This window comes from Vespula vulgaris, chromosome 3, assembly GCF_905475345.1.
Source record: "Vespula vulgaris chromosome 3, iyVesVulg1.1, whole genome shotgun sequence".
Taxonomy (NCBI): domain Eukaryota; kingdom Metazoa; phylum Arthropoda; class Insecta; order Hymenoptera; family Vespidae; genus Vespula; species Vespula vulgaris.
Genome location: NC_066588.1, coordinates 5,393,021 through 5,414,932, shown reverse-complemented (window position 1 = coordinate 5,414,932; position 21,912 = coordinate 5,393,021). Strand labels below are relative to the sequence as shown.

Genomic DNA, 21,912 nt, shown 5'->3' with positions numbered 1-21,912 from the left:
AAAGGCAAAAGTTTACTGTTCACTACACGATTGAAATCAGTGAACTATATATAATAACTGTGTAATAACAGTAACTAAATATTGTAATGACATCGATAATAATTAAAAGAACAAAAGAAAAAAAAGAAAGAAAAAAAAGAAAGAACAAAAAAAGAAAAAATAAACTTTTGTAAGGAACGGTACAGTGGCATTGTTGTTGTCTTTCCAAAAGGTTCCAAGGACGATTAATATAATCTCAGGACGCGTGGTTGTACATTAAATAAAATTTATTATCACGTTTAAAATCACACATCGTAGAACTTATATTAAATTTTATATTCGGTCTACCGACAAAATGATATTATATTTTAGGAACGTATCGATAGACGTACATATCTGGTTAAACAAAATATGACGATATCTTTTTAAACTATCATTCAAGATGAAATAAATAAATTCGAGTTATATCGTTGGAAGAAGTTTTCAAGGTATTTTGATCGAATTTATCGTTAAATTAGTCGAATGAAAAGATTACAATGTATGTGTGTGTATGTATGTTATATATATATATATATATATATATATATGTATATATGCGTACATACATACATATACATTTGTATCCTTCGCGTGTACAATGTAATATACAAACACGATACACAATATACGGATTAAAATCGTCGTTGACGAGAAGAGACGAAACATTGCACAGGTAAGTCTTAATCTTTAAACATCGATGTATACAGGCATTGCCGGAAGCGTTAATAACGCGAGAATTTGAAACTTTTACTTTGGTTTAATGAAAGAATTCCTTTACTCGAAAGAGAGAGAGAGAGAGAGAGAGAGAGACAGAGAGGAGAAAGAGAAAGAGACTCACATTTTTTTTGTCATAATTAAAATATTTTAGAATAAATAATTTCACAAAGAAAAGAAGAGAAGAAGAAACTAAAAATAAAAAGTAATAAGAAAAATAAAACAGGAATGGTAAATGTTAAATAGCAAGTGTCAACTACGTGCATACATCTTTTTATTATCTGTGCGTGAGTATTTTTCCTTTTTTTTTTTTGTTTATATTGATTTTCGAGCTTTTCTGAAAGCTATTTGCTGCTATAAAGGATTGGAATAATGATAATAATAATTTGTTAGCATTCGATGTATCACCGAGGCGTAAGGTACAGAACTATTGCTATCTCTAATTAGAGTTTGGACTAGGTTTCACGATGGAGCTGTCTTATCGTCATTTTGCTAATGTTAAATATTTCTCACTATAATCTAATATAGAATAAATATCTCTATTGATCTTTTTCTTTTTTCTTCTTCTTTTTTTTTCTCTCTCTTCGAGCTGTTATTTGATGATAACTTTTTTTTCAATATATATATATATATATATATATATATATATATATATATATATATATCTTTTTTTCAAAGTTTTTCATTATAGCAAACGCATAATTACATCTTTTATCAATTTACTTTCCTAATAAAACTAGAACGGACATAAACTTTAAAAGAGTAAAATCTATTTTCGAAGATTACTACAGATAATATTTAACACAAACTTGAATGTCTTATCAAACTAGTATAAATAGAGAATATTATAGTTATACAAATAAATAATGATTAATCGTATTATAGGGGATGAATAATTGCGGCGACGAAAGTGTAAAGTTCAATTCTTCAATGGTTCGAATAATTAAATTATATGAAATAAAATTATGAGTTATTTAACAACGAAACGATATTTTTTTTTGGTCTAGCCAAGAGGAGAACAAAAAAAAAACAAAACAACAATATGGTATTTATCGTAAACATTAGAGAAATGATAAAATAATTAATATAAAGAAAAGATCACAAAATATAATACTGTTTCGTTTTGACGACTCGTATACATTGCGATTGAGTCGTCTTTAAAAATTGACCTTGCGAATGTAACCTTGAAATTTCGCTGATATTATTGTGCTCATGATATTCTTCACTTTTTCTTCCTTTTTTTTTGTTCTTTTTTTGTGTTTTTTTTATTTTTTTTTTTTGTATTTTTTATCGATCGTCACGCTATATTATAGCTGCCTATTAGAACCTGAGAAACGCGCGAGACGGATAGATCGGGTAAAAGCTCTATAAGAAGAATTCGTAATGGGACAAATGGGGAGAAAAAAATTTGCGGCTCGTAAAACTTGGAAAAGCGAGAGGGCCTGCCAAATCTGGATTCGATAGTTTTCTTCGATGGGTTCGCATGTGGTTACAACCAGAGAAGTTCGTTGCTTGCTACCTGTAAAGATAAAAATCGCGTTAATTAGCATAACAAAACGATTTGTCAACAAAATTAAATTGTTTCTTAAATATCTTTGATAACGATTTCAAAAAATATAAAATGCGTTTGAAAATATAATGTATACAATAATATAGACACGTATTGTCGTATATGTGTAATACGTATGCATTAATACGATAGTATAATGGACGAACAGTTTCGATTTCGAAGATTAATAATAAAAGTTTGAGATTAAATTGACGATCATTTTTCTTAAAAATAAGAAATAAAATATTACCAAAATTGATAATAATCCAGATATGCGAACGATTAAGTAAGAAATGTAAAAAAGAACAAACCCTGCGTTCTTGATTGCTATGACGATTTCCAAGAAGCGAGTCATTTTCATTGAGCCAATCGTAGATCCTTTCTGAAGTTCTAGAACGAGATGATGGTGTGTAATCCTCGTAAGCTGATACCGATCTCTTACCGATCGTATCGAGGATCCGTCTGTTAGCATCGATTTGTCGTTGATCTTGCAAAGCCTTTCTACGAGCTAATTCCAAAAGTATTCTTTCTCTGAGAACATCGAGATTATTTACGATCGACAAAGAACCGATCCTTTTTGTCCTGAGTATCGTTGGGTTAGGATCGTTGTTCGATTCGTACATCTCTCTCTGTTCAACAAAAAAGACAAAGATATTCGAAATAAATAATAGATATAATATCGATAAAAAAATTCAAGAGATCAGTTCGACAAATTGAAATACGCGCGCATTTTTTGCGATATTCTGTTTTTTTCTTTCTTTTTTTCTTTTTTTTTTTTCGTTCAATCATGATAATGGCTTCGCCTTTATGAGACCTTTTTCATTTGAAGAGAAACCTTTTCACATTGCGAGGATATTGTTCGTCCTTTCGTTATCATTCTTTCTCATACCTTTTACGAGCTTTACTTTATTTTGGACTCGTCAGAAAAAAAAAGAAAGAAAGAAAGAAAAAACAATGGGAAGAAAATTTTCTCGAGTTACCGATTGAGAAGATCTCTCTTCTATACCAACACGCCTTTCTTTCTGTTTCTATCTTTCTCAATTTATCTCTATCCTTCTCTTTCTTTCATTCTTTCTTTCTTTCTTTCTTTCTTTCTTCTTTTTTCCGTAGAAAAATTCAATTGACAGAGGGCAGCTTTGTTCTCTTATATATCTGTCCGATTTCTACCGCAAAGGATTCAATTTGTATCCGAGGATTCTTCGGGATTACTTTACGCTTTTGTTCATCGATGACTATTCAAATTCTTCTCGAACCAATTGAATCTTTATTGTTAAGAAGATAAGGTAATACAATACGTGGGATCTTTCAAGTTATTGTATCATGAAGTTAATTAGAGAAGGAAATTAGGTATGTTGCGTATTTTAATTTTGTCTTTTTCTTTCTATCTCCTTTATTTTACGTATAGATATTTTTTATGACGAAGGATATACGGAACGCTGTAAAAAAACGTCGTTGAAAGTAATAATTTGGGAGAAAATACGTGGGTCTTTTGAAAGCCAGCCGAGTTTTAAATTTTATTCGCGTTTTTCATTTGATCTTTTTTTCGTTCTCTTTCTCGTGACGCGAAAGAGGTTATTAGAGGAAGAGTAATGTGATAGAACTTTCGTTACGTGAAAATTTTGAAATGTCAGCTCGTTCATTTTTCCCGTTGGTACACCGCCATTTTGTTAAAAGAACAATCGAAATAAATAATTGTCATATCTCGATATTTTATTTTATATTTTATGAAGTAAACGAGGAAATGATGAAAATATATTTTATCGCAAATTATCGAATTTTTCAAATTGGTCGCAAATAGTTTCGACGATATTTTTTCTTTCTTTTTCTTTCTTTCTTTATTTCTTTTTTGATCGAGAAGTAATTTTGATGAAAAATTTATACAACTTGAATTAAATTCTATCAATACTGAGATAAGAGACATGTATCGGTCTTTGCTTTATATACACTGTTCACATAGGAGCTATTATGTGCAAAGCTGATGCAATATATGTATGCAAATGAAAGAGAGGGAGAGAGAGAGAAATAGAAAAAGACAAGTTTACTTGTCGATTGGTCGTCTGTTAACAATTCGCGATATAAACTCACATAAACCGTGTTTCGCCAAAGTGAATATAGGAATCTATATATAAAATATATATATATGTATATAATATATATATATATATATGTGTGTGTGTGTGTATACGAATGGACTTTTCATTGTCCATGTTTGCCAAGTGGGAGGCTATGATTTAATATTAGAATCGAAAGGCTCGATTTTCGTCCGATACTTCTTATCGACATTTTTTATATAAATATTACTTATACGAATCATTATGAAAATAATTATGTTAATAATGTATATATATATAATATAATTATTTTTATTTTTGTTAAGCTAATATTTCGAGTATTTTGAAAAATTTAATTATAATTATTTTAATAAGAATTATGTATTAATATAATGAAATTATTCTCATGATAAATATTGATAAGTCAATATTATAAATATTTACAATATGAATCGGAGGTTTCAAGATTTTTTAGATAATAAAATTATTATCTAAAAATATTTCTTCTTACCTCTAATTCTGGCATTCGCTGATTAATGAGCCAAAGTACTTCAGGAAAATCTCCAGTTTCCTTTGGAAGATGTGCGGCTGGCGCAGAACGCGTCATAGTGATCATTGCTGATGTTACTAGGATAGTAATTAAGATCATCCTTATGCACTCACAGAATCGATCTCCGTTGATCTAGAATATAAAAGAAAAAGAAATTGTTAGAGATATTCATAAAGATTATCTATTATTTATTTATTTACTTATTTATTTTTTATTTCTATCTCTTTCTTTTTCATTTTGTTTTTTTTTCTTTTTTTTTTACCATATTCTTTTTCAATGTTACTCTCCTTTGAGATTATTTCGATGACTTAATTGATAGTATAAGTATAATCATGATAATTCGTTTAATTATTATACAGTCACTCTTTTATTTTACATCTGCTCTTTGTTTCTTATCGTAATTAGTACGGAGAGAGTGATTAACAGAAAAAGGTTTCGAAATTAAATGGCACACTGCTGCGAGAAGATATCAAATAAATAATGTCAACGCAAAGCTGTTTTTTCCTCTTTTTATTTTTTAATTTTTTTAATTCTCTCTCTCTCTCTCTCTCTCTCTCTCTCCTTCGTTTTTGCTTTTCATTTTCTTAATCAAGAAAAAGTTACATTTTTGAAAGAAACAATTTAAAAGCGAATGCTACAAAAGTATCGTGTTTGCAATAAAAAGAAATAAAAAGATTCTAGTATCTTGGGAATCATCGAAATCATTACAATGTTAGATTTTATCTTATGATTGATATTATCGAATAATCGATAGTTTATTATCAAGAAAAGAGCTTTCATTGCGAGGTCAAAGTGAACGAAATATAACGCGATCAATGTGAATTTATTCTCTCTTCGTTTTATCGAATAAACTTTCTTATTTATTTATTTATTTATTTATTTATTTATTTATTTCTTCTTTTTGATCAAGATGTTTCATACCAATAACTTTGCAATCTATTTATAATCTAATTTAAATAACTACTTTTTGACCTTTATGTATGAGCGCATGTATGTAAATTGTCGATATATATATATATATATATATATATATATATATATATACACATATATGTAAATAATCACACGTTATCTCAACGTTAACGATATTTCGCGCAATATATTAAAGAATTTTACAACCGAATAAACTGATAAATTGATATCGAATGACACATCGATCGAGATTTCTTGTATTTAATTTTCTTTTAATATTAAGATAACATTTATTTGAGTTACTTACACGTGAATGTACCAAAGAACGTTTTTAAATATTCATCCATTTAGGTACATGCCTATGTACCTATGTAAATATATACGAACATATGTATTTATATATTTTCATATATAATATATATAATATATATAATATTTAGTATATATAATATATATATATATGATTGAATATTATTATATATTCAAACTAAGATGCGTTTCCGATGAAATTTCGAAATGAACTAACAAGCTTCGCTGGAGGTCTTAAGTGAAATAAAATGGAAAATTGATGCAATTATCTCGCGTGTTACACGAAGATAAGAAAACCGTAGAATCATCGTTAAAATAAAGTCATCGCCAATACGTTTTAATAGATTTGTATATTATTGCAAACACGAGTCAGGATGTTTCATAATTGCTATAATCTTGAATGAAAGAAGATTGAAGAATGAATGAAGATTTGTTTAATGAATATAATTAAAAAAAAAAAAAAAGATACAAGAGAATAATTCAATACAAATAACAAGTATAATCGTCGTTTAACTTTTTGAAATAAAAATAATCGAGAAAAAAACTCATGTATATGCATATATAGAATATATATATATATATATATATATATATATATATATATATATACACATACATTTAAATGAATATCTATACGTACATACGTATAGACATATTCAAACGTGTCGTTTTTGATTATCACGATGAGTTGATAATTAAATGAAATTCGTTTTCTATGCAAATCCGACTGTTTTTATGAGATTTTTCCAGAGCATGGAAAGTGGCTATGCGTCGATTAAACTCTCAGCAACGCCTCCTGGATTCTCTCGCGGATTATGGAAATTAACTCTCGAACCGATTATTATACCAACTTTATCCACAGTTAGGATTATTTTGCAGATTTTCATTTCGTTTTATCTAGATGCTTTGTTTTCATCATAATCTTTGACATCGTCATCTTACTATATAAAAACTACTTTCGAAACATTTTATTTAAAAATTTTATTTCATGAGAAATATTCGTCGTTACTTTTCGAAATTATTATATTTTCCAACGAAATTAGGTTATTTGGAAATTATTAATATTTCTAATCATTAAAATTTCAATTAGTAACATACATACACATATATATATATGTGTGTGTGTGTGTGTATTAAATTTATGTAGTAAAATTTATAATATATTTACTAAGTTGTTTCTTTTTAATTATTAAATAGTGTTTTCAGGAAAATAATATTTTTAACACGATTATCCGAATTCGTTATCTTGTAAAATAATTAACAAAAATAATGAACAATTATACAAATAAGTATTGTACGCATATGGATACGCGTATTTATACATAGAGAGATTTATTTTCTAAATCGTCGAAGATGATTTATTGAAACTATCAGAAATCTTCGAATTATATCTCAAGAGAGAAAACACTAAGTCATTATTGAGTGAACCTTAAGTTGAGTGTAACCCGAAGATAACAGCGTGTTCTACCACCGGAAATTTATTTTCACCGCTATAGGAACGGAAAGGGTTAACCTCATACATGAAATTGCTGGTAACACAGTTTGAAACGTGTGATTTAAAGGAGCTAGAACGATTCACAATACGCGCGATTATCTTTTTAAAAATAATCTGTTTTCTTTTATAATATATGAAATTCTGTTTTTTTTTAATAATGTGACATATATTTTTTGTAAATCCCTTTGAAAGTAAAAAATGGCGGATTTACAGATTCTACAGATATTTCTTATTAGAATGTCGATGTGAACGCGGATTGTAAGGTACGATCCATAAACTCGATTGACACTTTATAAAAGACGACGTTCTATTAAAATGCTGATTAATATTGACGTATACGATTCACAAAAGGCGTTTGATCGATTGATCCTTTATACGTGCAGACTCAACACAGCAGTAGATTAATCGTTGTTGAGTCAGACAACGTCTATGTCGAAATGCACCCACGACTTTTTTCACAATTTCTTTTCACAACCAACTTTTTCTCTTATCTTCACGTACGTAATCAGAATTGTTAGCGATATAAATAAACGGAAATAATAATAGAGAATGATTGAATGATCTTATGGATTATTTGTGAAAATAATCATAAAAGAGGATCATTTGAACTAATTCTTTTTTTGCTTATAAGAACGATTTATGATGTTTTCTTTCTACGATCAAAAAATACTGTAGTACTTTTGGAGAGTACAATTTTTGAAGAGTTAGACAAAATATTGAAATTCGATTATCTTGAAAAAATTTGTTCACAACGTCATATATATATATTATGTGTGTGTATATATATATATATATATATATATATATATATATATATATATATATATATCAATATTAGTCTATATTGGCATACTTCGTGTTATCGTGACAAAGATCGATGAGCTTCTGTTAAAAGTGGGGACGTTAGAGTAGCAAATAAATTTGGAACGTTAGAATTTAGAGAAAAAGAGAGAGAGAGAGAGAGAGAGAGAGAGATACTCCGAACATTTTTTTTATCCTTGTTTATCTTCGAATTTCACAATTTCCCCATGGAATTCGATGATATCAGCAAACAAGCTCTCTGACGCGTAATAATCTCTTTAGGCTCCTTATGTCACTTGATTTTGCGATATACTATGTCTAACAAACAAGATATATTCTTTGTGGAAGAAAATATGTACTACATATGACCGAAGGGTGTTGTTTCTATAGGATAACGAATGGATTTTTCTTTTTCATCAGAAAACACGAAAACAATATGTTGTTATCTATATTTTTTTTTCTTCCTCGGGGTATCTATACTCGATAATTTTTATCAATCGAAACGCAAACACGGACGAGGGTGAAAAAGGATAAAAAAATAAAAAGAAGATAAAAAAATAATAAAAGAAAAAATAAATTCGTTATTTCACTTCAAAAATTTATTCGTGTGTTTATTAGCCATCTTTGAAAGTGAAAATTAAAATCAATCAATGATTTCACGTAAAATAATAAAGGGAAACAATGAAATTGAAATTTCGATCGAATTAAATAAATTTTTTTTTCTGACGATGAAAAAAATAGAAATAAATATAATAAAATACAAAATACAATTAATCACGAATAGAATTATATTCCAGTTATATATCTATGTGAGTAAAAGGTTCTCTCAACATCGGACACAAAGTTATGCGAATTATATTACATCTTGACATAGGAAAAGAGGCTGATACCTATTGCAATCGTTCGTTTTCACCCACGCGGAAAATGTTCGCGGCCGAGCTTACGCTTTCCGACGTATCTAACTTCGGATCGAAAGGCGATACGTCATTTCCGAACTTATTCGTCGTATATAGATCACTATGTTCGCGTAACACTCCTCGCTGGTGTTATAGAAAACTTGAATGGTTCTATGATGAAACGATTTCTCGATAAGATTCACGTGTAAATAAAAAACTGGACTACAAAGATATTACAACACGTATGTAAATAAAAAGAAAAGAAATAAAAAATAGACAGAACGAAATAAAAATTAGATCGCACGAAATGTGTAATTACTTAGGTAACAATTAAAAGGAGAGATAAATGTCGAATAATTAATTAGTTTCTTCGTAAAAACTAAATGTTTCTTAACGAGAGATATGAAATTACTTCTTTACGAATTTTTTATTTCGTCGTATACAATAACGAAAAAGAATGAAAGAAGAAAAGAAAAAAAAAGAAACAAAAAATTTTTATTTAATAAACTAATATATAAATATTTGAATATTTGGAAAGGTGAATTTAAAGCGAAACATCGCGACGAAAAAGGGGACAGAACAAATGATCGAAATTTTCTTTTTTCTTTCTCTTTTTTTTTTTTTTAATTCGAACTAGCCATCATTTTGAGCAACGAAGATGACCCGATGTAACCGAGAAATGAAATTTCATTTCTTCGAGAGAAAAGAGAGTGATACTAGGTGGATCCCGTTGATCCACATTTTAACTCTTCGTGAGTGCGTGCGTTATCGCGTATAAAAGATAGATGAGGGACGAGATAAAGGAGGAAAATGAAATCTCGTTTCGCATTTACGCTCGCTCATTCATTTTTTTCCATGCTTCCACGTGCGAGACAATAAATTTGGCAAGCGTTGTTACTGTTCGTAACTCTTAAGTACGAAACTTTATTTAGAGACAAGATTTCCGAGATAGTATTATTATTGTTATTGTTATTATTATTATTATTATTATTATTATTATTTTTTATTATTTTCTTTATTCGTTCTTCTTTTCGTCGTTGTCTGAAAACATTTGGAAAAATCAGGCAAATGCGATGAATTTGCATGACATGAAAGACATAAGAACGAGTCGTCGCGCGGCTCAATGTAGCGTACGGGCTTTCATAAAAATGGCGCCTGTATTCAAATTCAAGGAGTACCACGGATAGAACACGGGCACTTGTTGAATTCTCGTCATTACGATACGAAACGATACGACGATGTCTTTGAATATATAAACATCAAAATCTTACGCGTATACATCAGCTGACTTCCCTCATCAACAGAATTGACAATCTCTTAAGGGTTGACTTCGTAAAATTTGATGTTATTTTTAAAAGATGGGAAGCATTTAGATTATAAATGCTTAGCTTTTACATATTCAGATCTTTATTATTTTTTTATAAAACGTTATCTCATGGAAATAAATTTCTTTTTAATTCATACGAGAAACTAGAAACTTCGTAAATTAATAATCGCAAATCTTTCATTAGAAAACAAGAAGAAAAGATTTTGCAACAAAATTAATAAAGTATTTGGAAAAAATAAAAGAAAACTGATAACAAATAAGATTTTCTTTTTTCTTTTTTTGAAATTTCTAAAATAATTGTAGGAGAAGCGGTTTGCATTTGCAACTATGCACCTTTTAATACGTTTTCTTCGTTTGTTTCGTGAAATTTGTCTTGTACAAGTTCAGAACCAAATTCATTTGAAAGACCAATCCGACTTTAACTTCAATCTCGTAAAATTTAATTTCGGCGCGTTACTTTATGTTCTCTTCCGTATTTTCTATTTGTAGCACGTGACTGGATTTCATTTGAATGAGTGAATGAGAAAGGGAGAAGAGAGAGAGAGAGAGAGAGAGAGTGTGTGAGAGAGAGAGAGAGAAAGAGAGATATAGAGATGGATGATACTCTTTCGCCTTATCCTTTTCTGTTTTTTTTCTTTTTACAGTTTTATACTTCCTATGAACATTATTATGATATCGTATATCATATTATTCTATATTATAATATCGTATTATATATATAAATTTTTCCCGATTAATTCCTGTTTGCTACGATTCGTAAAAAATAAATAAAAAAGAGAAGGAATAGTTTTTTATTTTTAAATAAATATAAATCATTAATGCATTCACGTATCAATCTAAACGTATATTATAAATAAACAAAAAAAAAAAAAACGAACTGATAATATTTTTCATCGATTTTCATAAAAAATTTGTAATTCTTATTTTGATGTTCAAGTATTATTATGTTTTTCAAATTTATTAATGAGAGAGATGAACGAAAACAAAATAGAAAAAGGAGAAGAAGCTAACTAGATAACTAGATAAGGGTAGAGTATCTTCTACGGTACTTCTTTTTTTTTTCTTTTAATCGCGTCACTGGCTCAAACATTTTTAAAAAACCAGGTCACTCGCGTAGCTCCGCGTCAGTGCACGAACTCTACTATCCTCTGATACAACTACTACTACCACTACTACTACTACTACTACTACTACTACTACTACTACTACTACTATTACTATCACGTTTTTTCCGAAATCATGCATAAGAAAGTTATAAACATACCGTCTCACTTTATTTGTGATACCGACAACATACTCATCTAAGAATAGACAAAGAGAGGCGTGCGATATAAATAAAAATAGAAAATATAAATAATTTAAGCAGACAATTGTTTAAATTAGTGATCAATGCTCTATTACGAATTTTAAAAATAATAATGTCGAATTAAACGGTGATTATGAAAATGTTTTAAGTATAGATAATGCACAAATGATGAAAGCAGAGATATCGATGTTTCGACTATAAAATAAATGATAAAATTATATTCCGCATTAATGTAAAATAAATTCATAATGGTACGTACAAATCATATAGATTTAATGCAAAGATCTTTCTTTTCCACAATTCTTTTTCTTCTTCTATACATTAGCGTTACGTGATCCACCCTCTAATGATCGTATAGCGCGTCAATATACGTAACACGTATATACATACACATATACCCGTACATTTACATATGTACGTATATCAACGTTCGTAGCATTTCAATAACAGTCACTCGCGAATACATCTCGTTTCCGGTGAAGTTACACCTGTGAGGACTATAGACGGGCTGTCGTTTCATCGTTATACTTTAGAATGCAATTTTATAAAAAAAAGAATAAAATAAAATGAAAAAGATATAAAAAAGATATAATAAAAGAATAAAAAAGAAATAAAGAAAAAAAAAATATTAAAAAGTAAAAGAAGAAAATATAAAAAATGAGAATGAATAAGTGAGATGGATAGACAGTTAGATGGATGAATAGATAGATGAATACAATGACAGCGTGGGATGGGAAAGACTTTAACCATGATTCCTGCGCATCCGGTAGACCGGAGACAAACAATTCCGCATTTCCGTTTATCTCCAAGCTACTGAATTTTTTGCTTCCCATTTGAAGGTATATATATTTGAATATATATATATATATATATATATATATATATATATATATATATATATATATGTGAGCGATAGCGCGTACATAATATATGCTTTTCATAGTTCGCACGCGGTTTACGACGGAAACTTGACGATTTAATGCTCTGATACACATATAAAGATTCATATGCAAAAGAGAGGGAGAAGGAGAGAGAGAGAGAGAGAGAGAGAGAGAGAGAGAGAGAGAGAAATACAAAGAGAGACAAAGAGAAAAAGAGGGAAAGAGAGATAACAATATGAATTATCCAATTTTTGATTTTATTTCCTCTTTTTCAAATTTATTCGATTGATTCTCTCATTCGATATTAAATTATGTTGTATTCTATTAATATTATGATCATGCAAATGTCATTTTCCGTACGTGAATGTTGACGGCGGTAATGTTTAATCGAGCCAAAAATTTCACTAAATGCGTTATATTCGGTAATTCAGACGCATAATGAATATTCGTTCTTGCCTTGTAATACGATGGTGATAATAAATATACTGTAGAGCAGTTAAACAGTTTGCTTCATATTTATGGTAAATACCAAGTAAAAGGATCTCGAATAATTAACTCGATGCTTTTGATTGCTATTTCTGCGGTTAACAATTGTTTCTACGACATACTTATTATATGCTGTTTAAGTAAGTCATTGTTATTATTATAATTATTGTTACGAGATGAGAGAGAAAATGAGGTTTAAATTGAACGGAGAAAGAATATATATATATATATATATATATATATATATATATATAACAATTTTATTTTGTAATAAAAAGAGAAAAAAGAAAACAAAGAACGTTAAACAAAGTGGCTAATATAAATCGTAACAAAGAATTTTGTTTGTCGCTCTAGAGAATGTTTTTTTCAATTTAATAAAACAAGACGGTTCATATATTCAAGAATCTTTAACGAGAAATATTAAGAAGCTCTATTCATATCTATTTCCTTTTTTTTTTTTTTTTTTTTCTGTAATACCCATCTCTTGTCAAGCCTGGAAAAGTTATTTAACTTTTTACTCGTTATTTGAAAATATAATATAATATGTGACACTTTAAGTGGGCCACCCTATATGCGTATATGCTGTAGGTCAAAAAAAGAAAAAAGGAAAAGAAAGAAGAAAGAAGAAAAAAGCTTTAACGTAGTATAATCGTTGGCATAGTAGATCGTTGAAAATCTCCGAGGAGCCACGCACGGATGAGCACCTTTCAAAGCTAAGGAAACGCGCCGTCAACAGATCCCGTTCTTTATGAGCTTCGTTCGATCCTTTGAGTTTGACGAATCAAGCCTTCAACGAGTCATACGATGGTTTATATCGGTCAACTTTTATAAAACTCGATGGAATCGACTTAATCTCGATAGATGAACGATTTTAAATTTCTTTAATAATCGCCGTGTTCTTTTTCTTTTGTCTTCATTTATCTTTTCTTTTTTCCTTTCTCTTTCTTTTCTTTTTTTTAAGTGTGATTTTTTTAAATGTGATTTTTCGTGTAAAATAATTTAATAATGAATTTGTCACTAGGATATATGTAATCAGTGAAATCGATATATTCTCGAATTTTATTAAATCCAGTGATTTTTCTTGTTAACGTATCTTTTTTTTTTCCTTTTTTTTTTATGCAGATATTATATTTGGTATATTTGAAGATAAATTTAATCAACTTTTGGAGGATTTAATTATGTTCGTTGAAATTGGCGAATATCGAATTCTTATCACACGATATCCATTATATGCACGTCGATTAACAAATTGCATATGACACGAGAGACATGTTTTATTATTGTATTAGTTTCAATGAAATCTACTTTCTGCCACGAGTAATTGTTAGATGGATGAAAAACCGGAAAAAAAGAGGGAAGAAACAAGAAAATTCGTGATTCGTATGAAATCTTAAAAAATAGAAAAATGGAAAAGAAAAGTATAGAAATGTATACAAAATATGAAATCTATAATATAATTTATACTGAGCAAATATTTAATTATAGAAATTAATATAATACTTTGGCTTATAATTATTTTCCATATAGTTTGTTCCAGGCCAACTCCGATTTGATTTTGTTTGCTTTTGATATCTCGTGTATAAACGTGCATGTACATAAATACAGGCATAGTTCGTTTTATCAAATTAAATGTCACGTCAGAGGGACGACTTTATAGTGCAAAGGATTAACAATTAATTGTAATAGCGAAACAATAAAATTAAATTAAAAATAATAAAGATAAATGAGTACGTGTAACTTGAAAGTCACATAGGGGTTTTCATAAAAGGTTAACGATAAAAAGTGAGCTTTCTGAGCTGTTGGTCAGATTTGCGGACATTCCGAAGCTATCTTTTTACATTTTACTTGAAACGAGCGATAAAATTTTATCTCGGCAGTTAGAACGTTAGTTGTTTTATCTAGAAAAAAAATTACCTTTAATGTTTATAGATATTTTTGCGTATATTATGCCAGAAGAAAAAATAGAGAAATATTCGGTTGTTTTGTTTGCGCTATGCTAATTCCTTTTGAAAAAACGATCTTCATCGTTTGGACAACGTTAAATTCCATTCTAAACTAAACAGAAAATTTAACTGCACACCGAAGTTATTTTCTAAAATTTATATTCTCATGTTTCCTCACAAAAATTCGATTTTTATCGAACGATCAAATACCATCGCGTTTAGTTTTCTTAACAAATGTTGCATATATAGAAGTTATATAGAAAGACTCGTCTAAACAAACAGTTTCTACTTAGTAAAATAATTTTTTTTTGCGTCCGCATATGTGTGTCTGTTTTTTTTAATTAAAAGTTAACACTCCAAATTTATAATATCATACCAAGATAATCGTTTCGTGTTGAATTTCTTTTCGTTAGGATCCAATAAGACGCGTGGAGCACGTTTGGAGATATTTCTCTTCTCTCTCCAATCTTCTTCTTTTTTTTCTTTCTCTCTCTCTCTCTCTCTCACTCTCTTTCTGTAGATATTTATTTTAATGTATAATAAAAATTAAAACGATTTCAAGAACACTGAACTAACATATCGATATTTTTTGTTAGAATTTTATAAAAATACGTAACAATAAGTCCTAGATAGTTGTAGTATAGTTTTTCCAATATTCCATAGATATTTATTTTATAATGTTATAAATTGAAACAATTTTAGGAACACTGAATTATACACTTTTCGTCATGATCGAAACGTAGATGATTCTTGTCTTTGGATCTGAATCTTCTTGATCTTCTAATATTATTATACACTAAATTAGGATATATTTCAGGAACACTTTGGACACTATTCTTATCGACACTTCTTTCAAGAGAAAGAGAGAAAGACAGATAAAGCACATAGAATTCAAATTTTCACAACATACACGCACACGCAGTCAAAGTCCGATCAGACCAAATATAGAAAAATGTATATACATATATATATGTGTATGCGTGTGTGTGTGTGTGTATATATATATATATATATAATATAGAGAGAGAGAAAGAAAAAGAGAGATAGAAGTTCGAACGATCTTTCTGTCCTCCCGTCGAAGTCTTTCTTTATCGGGATCATGGTCATGCCATGAAGAGACGAAATGTTGCGTCTGGGTTGCGTGAAAAGAAACATAACGTGTTCAGAACGAGGAACGACGTCCGATAGCGATTTCAGTTCATTTCTGGCGCCTCGGTTCCAATGCGATAATATTTTCTTCTTGCTCTCTCTCTCTCTCTCTCTCTCTCTCTCTCTCTCTCTCTCTCTCTCTTCTTCTTTCTCTCTTTCTCTTTCTCTCTTTCTCTCTCTCTTATTCTCACGTTCTCCCACTTCAAGAGTTCGCTTCTACTTAATTGTTAATGCTAATTTTACATTTTATCAGAGTTTTATCGCCAGCACGGATTCTTTTTCTGTCTCTCCTTGCATCGTACGACATATTTAGGTATCGGCAAGGTCGTCAAACGACCACGTGGGAAAAAATAAAATGCGCGCGTCGTACAAGAGTCACATTTTTGTTGAGTTGATGATCAACGCGATCAGTATAGATATGAGATAATCCAGATTTACAGATAACATATGTTTATTTAATATTATCAAACGATTTGCGATCATGTCTATTTATTATAAAAAATTAATTTTTTCTTTGGAATCGTCTATTACTTTTATATTTTATTTGGAATTTTGCTTTGAAATATTGTCGAGAAGAACTCATTTTTTGTTTGAAAGAATGAAATTCTTTTTATCATTAATTCGTTTAAGGTAATCTGTTTAACTTTGACTAACGCGATGCCAATTCTTAGTTTAAAATGATTATATTATCTTTGATTTGAATTACCGTTCGAATTTTTTTTAATTTTATTCAAAAAATACTATTACTAAAAGTAATGGAACGAGTTAATGTAATATATGACTTAGACAATTTTCATAATCGCTTCGTTCAAGTATTTTTTTTTTCCGAAAAGGAGAAAATTAAAAAAAGAAAAAAACGAAAATGAACTTTCGCATTTCAATTTCCACGTTATTATTTGAAACAAAAAGAAAAGAACAAAAAGAAAGAGAAGAAACATTTGAAATTACAGAATTAACGTCGAAGAAGATGAGGCTGAGAGAAACCAATTCTAGCTCGGTTAAGTTTCGCCACTTTTAATTAACGCTCCGTTTTGTTTTACTTCTCCTCATAAATTTGCCCGGGTCTTGATTCCTACACATTAATATCTTCATTTTCACTTTGGCTGCTTTCTTTCGGTATAAGAAAGATTTTATATATACATATATATCAAATTTATATATATATATAGATTATATATATATATATATATATTTATATAGATAGAGAGAGAAGAAGAAGGCGAATAATGAAATCGTTGCATACTCGATGCAATGAAAAAAATTTTTCGATGTGAGATTTAATACTTTTATTATTTCTTTTGACCAATGAATGAATGAAACATTTATCAGGAAGATATGATTTCTTAATCTCAACGTATAAGAACAATAATAATAACAGATACGAAAGTCTAAAGGAAAAGAGGGTGATGATACTTAAAGGAGAAAGAGAGAGTGAGAGAGAGAGAGAGAGAGAGAGATCTGAATTAAAAGACGAAGAAAAGTAGAAAGATTCATTCCAAAAGAGAAAGAGAAAAAGAGTGTATGATGAAACTTGAAAGAGAAGTAGAGAGAAAGAGAGGGAGAAAGAGATCTGAATTAAACGAAGAACTAGAAAGATGCATTCATAGAGAAAGACAGGTAGATAGAAAGAGAAGAGAGAGATATAGATATATAAATCGATCTTTAAATTCATGAGCCATCTTGAAGGAATCGAAGTCACCTGGTTATATAGAAATTCAAAGTAGTTGGCGTGACTTTCACAAAGCAGCAACAGGAGAGAGATAGAGAGAGAGAGAGAGAGAGAGAGAGAGAGAGCTCGATAATTAGTTCGCTGAAGATGAAGATGAACTAAGAAAGCAAAAACGAGAAAGAGAGAGAGAGAGAGAGAGTGTATGTGTTCGTGAGTGTATATGTGTATTACTAAAAGTAAAATACTATAGCAGATGAATGAGTTAGTTTGATTTTATTATACCGACTTGTAGTTGATATTATATATAGTATAGGCTCATTGTCAACCTGGAACAATCGACGTTGTGTCTGCCTACCTTCGACAGATTCGTTCCCGCCTGTGACGATAGAAAATCAATCGAAAACATTTCGAAACTTTCGAGGGCTTTTCTCTAATGTCCCGATGATCGCGCGCCGCCGCTCTTTTACCCAATCGTTACAGCCGAGTAGGAAAGATATATCGCCATTAATCGCGCGTTTCATTTCTGCGAAACTTTTCATACTTTTTTCCTCGCCGAATTGTCTCCAATCGTTCTTCTTTCTTATATTCTTTTTTTCTCGTAACTTCGAAATCAAAATGGTCGACGGACTTTTCTTCCTTTTTCTTTCGTTCTTTTTTTTTTATTCTTTTTTTTTGTGCTGTTTTTTTTTTTAATAATATTCTATTATTGTAGGATAGACTCATTTTTTTTTTATAATATTCCAAACATTACTATAAAATCTGCAATATTTCACGTATATCATTGATAAGAAATATCAAAAATACGTGACATTGTCTAATCTAAAATTATCATTTATTATCATTTATAAATCACGTATTTGACAAAAAATAAAATTGTAATTTTTAACATTGTATATGTACGTATGTATGACTCGTGCATGATAAATCTATATATGAAATAGTGCACTCATAAAATATTTCATAATACTTTTCTTATCGTTTTAATACGTAAGTGTATTTTTTTAAAGATATAAAATATTGTTTAATCTGAAACTATCAATTGGAAATCGTGTACGATTGTCATTTTTATACACATATAACGACACACACGCATACACACATGTGATGTGTGATAAATTTTAAATGGAAAATCTCATAAAGTATCTCATAATACTTTTCTTTTATAGTACAGATATCTATATTCTTACAAAAATATGAAATCTTCTGATTTGAAACTATTAACTTAAAATTATGTTTTTTGACACCAAATAGAAATCTCATTTTTAATATTACGCATATTACGATATATAAATAAATATATATATACATCTATAGTATATATACATACATATGTATAATGTAGAAAAAAAGGATAAGTTTTCACAGGGAATATTCATAAAATATTTCAAATTGTACGTGTGTGTTTATATTTTTTACAAGTATAATTAAAAACCTATGACATTTAATCAGTCTCGGAAATAGCCTATTTGTTCTTTAATTAGAAAGAAGTAATTTCAAGATACTCGTAGTTGATAATGAAAGCAACTACTCATGGGGTATATCGTTCTTCGTATAATGATTTGTACTGTTTGGAAGGATCGAAAAAGATGTAGGATAGTCGTTTGAATACGAATAGCGAGTCCTAACAATGGTGTAGGTACTACGAAAACGTATGTTTGTTCGTATGTATGTACACAGGTACACAACACACGAATGTAAAATAATCGATTTACGTAAAAGTCGTATGAAACAGGACGTAACGGTGAGGGTGGGATAAATCATAACGCAATTTATAGAACGTTTTGAAAAGAAAGAGATAGAAATAGAGATAGATTCAATATACATAATACTCTATGGGGAGCCATAATCTTCGATAGAAAAACTCCATAAATCCAATCGTGATAAACACTCGATGCTTTAACTTTTTTTCTCTCTATCTTTCTCTTCTTTTCTTTCTTTTCTTTTTTCTTTCTTTCATACGATTTTGAAGATGATTTTTTTTATGTCTTCTTATTAACCTATTTTTTTTTATGTTTTGAATTTCAATATTCATTTAAACTTCATTAGTAATGATTTAATTTTACGATAAAATAATAACAAGCTAAGAATGGAAATAATGAAAAAGAGAAAATAATTAATATTGGATTGTTCTATTGCACATTTATGTAGGTGTACAATTCTGATGGCTAACGCGGGTCGTGAAGTTAAACGATATCATTTTAATGCGCTTTCTCGATAAAGAAGCCTGCGGGCTACTGATAGAATTCACTATGTTTTCGGGGTGAACGTTACCGTTGTTAATGGCGTCATACACGGGTATGACACACGTATAAACATAAAAGCTAGACGTACAAACGATGTTTGTAAAATAACTCGTAAAAAAATGTGAAACAAGAAAATGAATAATTTATTACACGTTAATCCACCATATCTACATATTATATAAAAGTTTTATATACATTTTCTTCCTTAATTAGGATCCATCTTAAAACTTTAAGGAGAAGATAAACGTTTAAATTCTAATTTTGATATCTACATAAGTGTTAAGTCCAACTAATGAAAACGACATTATCGTTAATTACTATTCCCTATCTTTGAATAATCGAAAGGGGGATTGTTTCCAAATATGATGATAATGAGATTTTTCCGCGTTATCTCGAGAAGTGAGTATTTCGGTAATTCTAGGGAATATTCCAAGATTAAAAGATTCATGAATCATCGTGAAATCACACGAGAATTTAAGTTTATCTAAAGAGAATCTTCAAAGATCGCACGTGAATCTATAGTCGTAAATCGTGATGATATAATCGAGACCGTGTCAGCGATAGATAATTCTTTCGATTATCAAGAAATTCCTTCGAACTGTTTAATCTCCAAAATCTCAATCCTTGTTTGGAGATCGTTAGTAAAACGAGTCTATTTTTCGTAACAGAAAGAGATAGAAATGGATGGTAAGAGATTTAATAAAAAGAAAAGGAAGTAAAAAGGGGATATAGAATAGGATTAGAAAAAAGAAAGAAAGAAACACATACACATATACTTTACTTACTTTTCGAAGAATTTTCAATTCCCCTTTTTCCTAGCGAAGAAGCTCTCCTTCGAAGTAACAGCTTTCAGAATAGAATGAACGAAAGAAGAATGTCAACTTTCCACGTAGAATCTATCGAAGATTTCTTCTATCCCCTTTTGTCGGTCAATACTTATTTCCTTCTCCTCTTCTTTTTATCCTTCGATCGATACGTCCTTCAAGGTCGCGTTCTCCACTTCGAACTTTTCCGTTCGAAACGAGATAAGAGGAACGGATCACCGAAAATAGTCAAAGATAAAGATGGATATATAGATAGATAGATCAATGGATAGATGATAGATAGGCAAAAAGAGAGATAGAAAAAGAGAGAAAAAAGAGGGTGCCGTATATTCTTTTCTTTTTCTTTTTTTTTCTATTTGCTCGGTCGAAGACTATACAGGGCAGCTTTAACAGGTGGCACGTCGCCGGAGTTCCTCACCGTTCGGAGTACTAACGACGTGTAACGTCGACGGCACTGCGAGAGAGCTTTTATAGCTCGGCGTTGACGCGACACCTCTCTCTCTCTCTCTCTCTCTCTCTCTCTCTCTCTCTCTCTTTCTCTCTCTCATTCTCTCACTCTCTATCTCTTTCTTTCTCTTTATAACGCCTATCTTTCGATACATGGCTCGACTATTCCCTCTGTCATTCCCTATAGGACCTCCCTTGACCCTAGAAAACGTCACTTTCACACCTTACCTTACCTTTTATCTCTATCCTTTCTCTCTCTCTCTCTCTCTCTCTCTCTCTCACTCACACACACACACACACACACACACACTCTTATTGTGCCTACTTCATACGTAGGCATAT

General features: G+C 29.8%; 1 protein-coding gene across 1 annotated transcript; it reads right to left on the bottom strand.

The window, feature by feature from the left end:
- Positions 1–1,354: 1,354 nt before the first annotated feature.
- On the bottom strand, positions 1,355–21,549 carry LOC127062488 (diuretic hormone 44). Its single transcript, XM_050990808.1, has 4 exons — positions 21,085–21,549; positions 4,844–5,014; positions 2,593–2,910; positions 1,355–2,251 (listed from the first exon to the last, which is right to left on the bottom strand). The coding sequence occupies exons 2-4, from the start codon at positions 4,979–4,981 to the stop codon at positions 2,222–2,224; spliced, it is 486 nt and encodes a 161-aa protein (XP_050846765.1). The 5' UTR covers positions 4,982–5,014; positions 21,085–21,549; the 3' UTR covers positions 1,355–2,221.
- Positions 21,550–21,912: the final 363 nt, after the last annotated feature.